Source organism: Sciurus vulgaris (assembly GCF_902686455.1).
Source record: "Sciurus vulgaris genome assembly, chromosome: 15".
Classification (NCBI taxonomy): Eukaryota; Metazoa; Chordata; class Mammalia; order Rodentia; family Sciuridae; genus Sciurus; species Sciurus vulgaris.
In genome coordinates this window covers 55,802,102-55,809,373 of record NC_136476.1, presented here as the reverse complement: position 1 = coordinate 55,809,373, position 7,272 = coordinate 55,802,102, and the positions used below count along the sequence as shown (strand labels likewise).

The window sequence follows — 7,272 nt, the reverse complement described above, 5'->3', positions numbered from 1 at the left end:
CCAGGGATTCTGACTCCTAGGTCACCCCACCCTCCCTCCTCACTGCCACTACCTACTCCGTTTTCTTTTTTTCTTTTTTTTTTTTTTCCTGAGCTGCAGGAAACCACCTTACCCAAGAGTAGGGAGAAGGTGTGAGACCCTGATAAGATGGGGAGGAGGCTATTTTTAGAGGACTCTGGCTTTCCACTTAGGCAGTTAGGAACCAAGGGCCAATGACTGAGGAAAACGTGGGTTTGTAAGACTAGCTCACCAGAGAGAACACACCAAAGAGACAGTACTCCTTGTTTTAATTCTGTTTATTGTGTGGCTTGAATTGATGAGAACCTTACTATATGGCTCTATTTCCCCTTAATTATTTTACCTCGGGCTTTGAGATGGCTCTAGAGAAAACATCATAGAGGCATTAAAAACGAAAATGAGCCTTTTAGGGTGAGGGCGCTATTGCTCGAGCAAAGGAAAATCCCGTTCAACTGCAGATCACAAAAGAGGGGCATTGAGGAGGTGCTCAGAGGGCCCCAAGACCTGCTTGCACAGCGGGAAGACAGGCAGAGACCGCAGACCTGCTGTCCAGCAGCGTGACCTTGAGCAGAGGGGCTCTGGGGCCCCTCGGGGACAAGATGGCGGTCACCTGGGCAGAAAGATGGAGCCCTCGGGGTGCTCTGAGGTCGGGGCACCTGGGTTCAGGGGTTGGCTCTGTTATGCGGACACCGAATAACTTAGGCAAAGGTCTTCAAGAGTCTGAGCGGGGCGAAGATGAGTACTTCACAGGGGGTCGATAGGGCAGTGGTGGGTGGGGTGGAGGAGGGAGCGGCGCGGCCTGGAACGTACGTCATAGGTGTTGTACAGACGGGGAAACCGAGACCAGAGAGCGCTGGACTGGAACCCTTGGCCCTGCCCAAATCATTGGGTCTAAAACTATATGGTCCCTTGCTGTTTTGCAAAGCGACGCTGGTCACCCAGCGGAGAGACGCCTGTAAGCACCCCTGGCGTACCCTTCCCGGGAGCGTATGATACAGGCTATTCCAGGGCCCTAGAAGTCTCTGACTCTGCAACCCCTCCGGATGGGGGCGGCTGTGCCCAGCGCGTCCCAGGCCTGGAGCTGGTGAACAGGTGGCGGGAGCGCTGGCGGTCAAGAGCGCGCCCCGCGGCTCTTACCGCCCGCGCTCCTAGCTCCAGTGCAAGCACCCAACGTCTGCAAACGGGAAAGCGAGGTCCAGAGAAGGGCAGGACCTTGCCATAGCCCTTCCACGAGCTGACCGTAGCGAGGGGTCTCCTGCCCCCAGGCTCTTCCCTGCTCCACCCAGCTGCGAAATGCGCCTGTGATGGTGCTTTAAACCTTTTCATCTCCCGCAGTTTAGGAAACTTTTCCTGTCGCAGGCCCACGCGGCGCGACCCCGGGTTTCGCGTCCCTGGAGCACCGCCCCCAGACTCTCTGCGGGAGGAGGAGGTCGCGGGCCCGGCTCCGGCAGGCACCTGCATCCAGCAGAGCGCCCCGCGGGCGCCCAGGCCGGCCACACCGGAGACCAGCGGCGGCGGAGAAGCCCGCTCCGCCAGGACCCTGCCCCGGCGCTGCTCCGCCAGAGCCCCAGGCTCTTGCTGGCGTTTACAGAGGCGGCGCGGAGGGAGGGCGCCCTGACCAGGGCCATGCGCGCCCTGCGGCGGGGAGCGGAGCGCCGGGGAGCGCAGCGCGGGGGACACCCGGGCTCCCCAGTCCCGAAGGCAACCCGAGGCGGCAGCTATTTATAGAGGGAGCCACGCTCAGTCCCTCTTGGCGGCGGCGGCGACAGCTGAATATTTTGCCCAGATATGGCTGGGGCCCCGGCGCGGGGGCAGAGAGCCCCGCGAGCACGAGGGAGACCCCAGGCGGGTAGGGGGCTTACGGACGCGGGACGGCGAGGACGGCGCGGGCGCGGGCGGCGGCGGGGCGAGCGCGGGCGGCGGGCGGGCGAGCGGAGCGCGGGGCTGGACGAGCTCCCGGGCGGGCGGGCGCTGAGGGCTCCAGGGGTGGGAGCCAGGGGCCGGGCCTGGCTCCGCGCTGTCACCGCGCCCCGCCCCGCCCTCCCCCCCCCCCACTCGGGGGCGCCCGGGGTCAGCGCCCAGTCCCCCGCCGCGGAGCGGCACCCGCTGGGTGGGAGCTCTGAACAGGGCTTGAAGCCAGCCCCGCGGCCAAGTGAGCGTCCATCTCTCCCTTCTCTGGGTCTCGGTTTCCCTACTTACCCTAGGAAATTTGAGCGAAGTAGAGTTATTTGGAAAAAGGTGGGCAGATTTTTAATTCTCTCAGGGTCTAAAATGTTTAAGAGGTCCTCGACAGTGACGGAGCACGGCCAGCCCGTCCGCTGCTGCACCTTCTCCTCCTCCGATTGAGGTAGCGATTCATCCCGTCTGGTCAGCAGCCCACGCTTTAATAACTGTCATTTGGTGAACGCATCATTCCAACAGAGGATCGAATGCATTCTCTCTACACGCTACTGAGAGAGAAGGGAGTGTCCAAAATAACGTCTTAAAATAACCACAGAAAGTCCACTTTCTCAAAAGGCTGTGTTTTCCAGAACAAACCACCTAACCCAAACAAATTTAAAGTATTATAATAAATAAAACAAATGACCTCTTTCAAAGGTGTTTGTAGGGACATAGGGAAACATCTCCGTTTGGATCATTATGGAAAAGTTTTTGATGGAGGAGACCCTAATAAAATAAATGTAATCCTGGTATATAGATTACTAATGAAAGAAACACTTTTAAAAAAGTATTTTCACAAAGATGTGTTTCTATATTATAAAACTCTCACAGGTACAAGAGGAGACTCTTTTCAAGGGGTATATGCCATGTATTTTAAAATAAGCAATGATTAATATTTAAGATTAAACATTTTTGTTGTGGTCTCAAACATGTAAGAACACACAACATAAATGTGCTTCCTGATCCTTCTTTTGTATTCTCTCCTCTTTCTTTCTTAAACTGGGGCCTGAACTCAGGGATGCTCTACCACTGAGTTACATCCCTATACCCCTTTTTATTTTTTGAGACAGGGTAGAAATTGCTGAGCTGGCCTTGAACTTTGATCCTCCTGCCTCAGCCTCCTGAGTTGCTGGGATTACAGGTGTTCCCCACTGTGCTGGCTATATCCTGATTTTTTAAGGCACAGAGCATTTGTGAAAACTAACCCTTAGTCAGGAAATGCCAGAAGCCCAGAAAACAGCTTGTCCCTTCTTGGTCGTAACTCCCTCCCAGAGATACTCAACTTTTGACCCTTAAGGTAATCTTGTCCTGATTTCCTGCACCTCTACAATTTATTTTCATTGGCTCAACTCTGTGAGACTAATCCATGATATTTCATGCACCTGTAGTTTGTTCTTTGTCATTGCTGTAGAGTTTTCCATCATATGAATATACCATTATTTTTAAAGAATCCATTTTACTATTAGTGACATGGAGTTATTTCACTACTGTGAACAGTGTTTGCTGTTCACATTTTTGCCAGTATCTTCTGCACCACTACACACACTGCTGTTGGAAGTGCCGGGACGCAGAGTATGCCCAACCTTAACTTTAGAAGAGAGAAGTCTGAACTATTCCAAAGGCCTTTACTGTCTTACACAGCCATTTATCTTCAGTACCACTTAGGATTAACAAAAACTGAAACCGTCATTCTGGTACAGTGATGGTATCTCTTGAGGTTCTAGCTTGCCTTTCCCTGTGTTCTAGTGGGCTGACCCCTATTTATGTTGGCCTTTTTATATGGCCAGTTGGATTTCCTCCTTTGTGAAGTGCTTGTTCAAATGTATTGCCTATTTTTCTTCTGAATCATCTTATTGAACATTCATATACATCTCAGTGATATTCCTCGATTCTTCTGTGATCTTGCCTTCCTAACAATGTCTTTTCATGTTTTAATATGGTGTATCAATCTTTTTCCTTGATAGTACTTTGTGTGTCCTGTTAAGAATTTTTTCCTAGTCCTGGATTATGAAGGTATTTTCCTGTTGTTTTTCTATCTTAGCTTTCACTATTTAGGTTTTCGGTCCACCCAGAATTGACTTTGGAATATGGTATGAGGTAAAGACCAAGTAATTTGTTTGTCAAACTGTCCTAGCACCAGATTAATCTTACAGTTACATCAACAACTAATTGATTTTAAAAAATGAAACGTTTTCTAAAGTTGGTGAAGTAGAAACTACCCCTTCCTTACTTGTAGACACTGAAAATTTTTGTCTTTTTTTTGGGGGGGGGGGGGGATAGGAAAAGAGACCATTACCAAAAACATTCACACTATTTTATTTCATTAAACATCAGAATTTTTAATTCATCATAAATGTTTTAATCACTGGCATAGGTACTCTTGAATTTTGAACCACTTTGTGAATATTAAGTGCTTTTAAAAGCAAGAGATAATTTCTACTTGTTCAAAACGAAAAAAAAATCTTGTCTCTACTTTTCCATTGTTTTTTTTTTCCCTAGACTTTCTCAAGTAAAAAAACCAATGACTTTAAGAATCTCCAGCCTGGTCTTCTCTCTTGAAGCCCACTCTATATTTCTAATAGTTCATGTCTCTTCACACGGAGGTCTACGGGCTCAAATTCAGTATGTGCAAAACCAAAAATTTAATCTTCTATTCAAATTGGGTAAGGGTCATCACCCTAGCCCTTAAGACTTGACTTCACTTTTTCTTGTCTTTTTATCTGTGCTAACTAAATTAAATCTCAGTATTTTTTCTTCATCCCATCACTATTTTCTCCTTTTTTCCTTCCGGCGCTGGGTGTTGAACCCCAGGGCTTTGTGCATGCCAGGCAAGTGCTCTACCACTGAGCTACATCTGCAGTTCCCACTGCTCAGGGCCTCTCCATTCCATCTTTACATCATGGCTAAAGCCTACAACTTTGCCACCTGCCCATCCACCTTCTCATCAGTTAGCAGGCATATAACAAGTGCCGGCCTATGCAATGTGTCATTCTGCCCACTGTCGATGACAGTGTGCTACAGTCCATCAGCTAGGGTCATAAGAGCCACGTAGGTATGTCCCTTCCTAACTCCATATTCAGTGATGTCACATTATTAGGCAGAAAGCAACCATGGTGGGCGTATGGACAGCAAGCAAACTCCCTGACAATATAAATCAACACTCATCTTCTCACCGGCCAGAACCAGCTGTCAAACTTTTACAGCGTACTGCTGTAAAAAGAGATGACTAAGCCTTGTCCCTCCCCCCTGGGGTGGTGGGTACAGATAACGAGCTGTGTACTCTAAAGTGCACTGAGATAGGGGCACCAGGAGAGTATTATGGAGTAGAAAGAGACACCAGGGAGGGCTTTGTGGTCAGCCTATGGGGGTCAGGCAGGAAAAGCAGTAGAGGGAGAATGAGCTGCAGTCTGGAGGTGAGTGAGTCTTGCTGAAGAAGGTCAGCATGAAAATGCATGGGGTTCAGGGAACAGATAGCGGTTCAATGTGGCTGGAGCAGGAGGTGTGGACAAGTCTGGGCAGGGGCTATGGAAGGCCTGGGTCTTGGTCAGACTTGTGGACAATGAGAAGTCACTGAAGGTTTGGAGTCAAGGGTGTGCTGGTTTGCCTGGGCTGCTCCTGTGGCAGCTGATAGGCTGCTGGCTCAGGACAAATCTTCCCATGTTCTGGGACATACCACTACACCAGGGTAGAGTTAAGCCACAAAATTCTGTTTAACTGGAGAGGACCAGCATTGCAAGACGACATGAAGAGAAAAGGGAACTTTCACGTTAAGATAATAAAGCCTAGAAATTACAAGGTAGTCAGTTTTTATATTGATAAACATTTTTATTCTAATATTATAGTAATAATTCAAGTGTAATTTTCTTTGAAAAGTCAACTCTGTTAAAACAAAACTTGTTAAATATCTTTCATCAAACATAAGCATATTCTTTTCAATCCCCCACAACAGTCAGAGCCATGTAGCAGAAATAAGAGGTTTTTAAAGCCTACTACATTTTGTTATTGCTAAAAAAATCTGAATTAGTCGTCAAGGTCTCAAAAGCAGTGATTAATTAACTTTTGAAAGCTCTACCAGATACTGTGACATAAAATCATGAATCCAGGTATCAGTGTCTGGCAGCGATGTGTCCACTAGATAGACCACTACTTTCCGGTCCCAGGGGTTAGCATGTTCAATAACCGTCTGCACCAGTGCCACCAGAGGTTTCTTCTCCACATGATTTCGAAACACCATTGAAGCCTCCTCAGACCACTGGCTGCACTTCACTCCTAGGGAACAGACAGGGAGCAGGGTAGCAGTGAGGTGTCAAACAGGCCTTTCTTTGATCCATTCTACTAGAAAAACATTCAGTCAATTCCACAGTAGCTTGAGCATCCCAGGTTAGACCTGTCTGTGCCAGAGATAGCTGCTGAACAATTGTAAACCCGTCCAGCTTCTAGTTCTACTTGAGTGAAGCTGCCTTTACCTACACACGCAAGTTTACTTTGAGATTTGATGTTGCATTATCAAATGAGGTGGTGCATGCCTGTAATCCCAGCAACTCAGGAGGCTGAGACAGGAGGATAGTAAGTTCAAGGCCTCAGCAACTTGGCGAGGCTCTGACTCAGTGAGACCCTGTCTCAAAGTAAAAAATAAAAAGGGCTGAGAATGTGGCTCAGTGGTTAAGCACCTATGGGTCCAATCCCCAGTCCCTCCCTGCAAAAGACTACACACATTTCCCATATGTAAAGTCTATGTAAATTTAAATGAATAATTGAGATATCCAGGGGGAATAAATATCAATATTAAAGAACTTAGTGGGATTTCTCTAAGTTTTTTTTTTTTTTCCCCTTGATGGACCAAATATAGTTTAAAATAGAAAAGATTAAGTACTGGGGTGGTGGCTCAGTGGTACAGTGCTTGCCTGGCATGCATGAGGCCCTAGGTTCAATCTTCAGCACCACATAAAAATAAAATAAAGGTACTGTGTCCACCTACAACTAAAACCAAACTATTTAGGGCTAGGGTTGTAGCTCAGTGGTAGAGCACTTGTCTAGCATGTGTGAGGCACTGGTTTGATTCTCAGCACCACATATAAATAAATGAATAAAATAAAGGTATATCAACATCCAAAAATATTGAAAAGATTGCTATCTGATTTATTTACAGTACGGTTTTTAAAAATTGTATAAAGCACCATGGAAAAGACAATGCATTCAAAGTCAGGGACTCATTACTATCCCCAGCTCTTCCTCTATCAAGTGGTGTGATCCTAAACAAATCAGCTCCTCTCTCAGCCCTCAGTTCATCACCTATCAACAAAAGAAACTGGC

At 47.6% G+C, this 7,272-nt stretch overlaps 1 protein-coding gene across 1 annotated transcript in view; it reads right to left on the bottom strand.

The window, feature by feature from the left end:
* Positions 1 to 5,769: 5,769 nt before the first annotated feature.
* LOC306645603 (tudor domain-containing protein 7-like) overlaps positions 5,770 to 7,272 on the bottom strand; it is a 71,489-nt gene continuing 69,986 nt past the window's right edge. The window contains 1 exon segment of the mRNA XM_079113510.1: positions 5,770 to 6,228. Within this exon segment, the coding sequence (XP_078969636.1) occupies positions 6,008 to 6,228 (221 nt within the window). The 3' untranslated portion in view covers positions 5,770 to 6,007.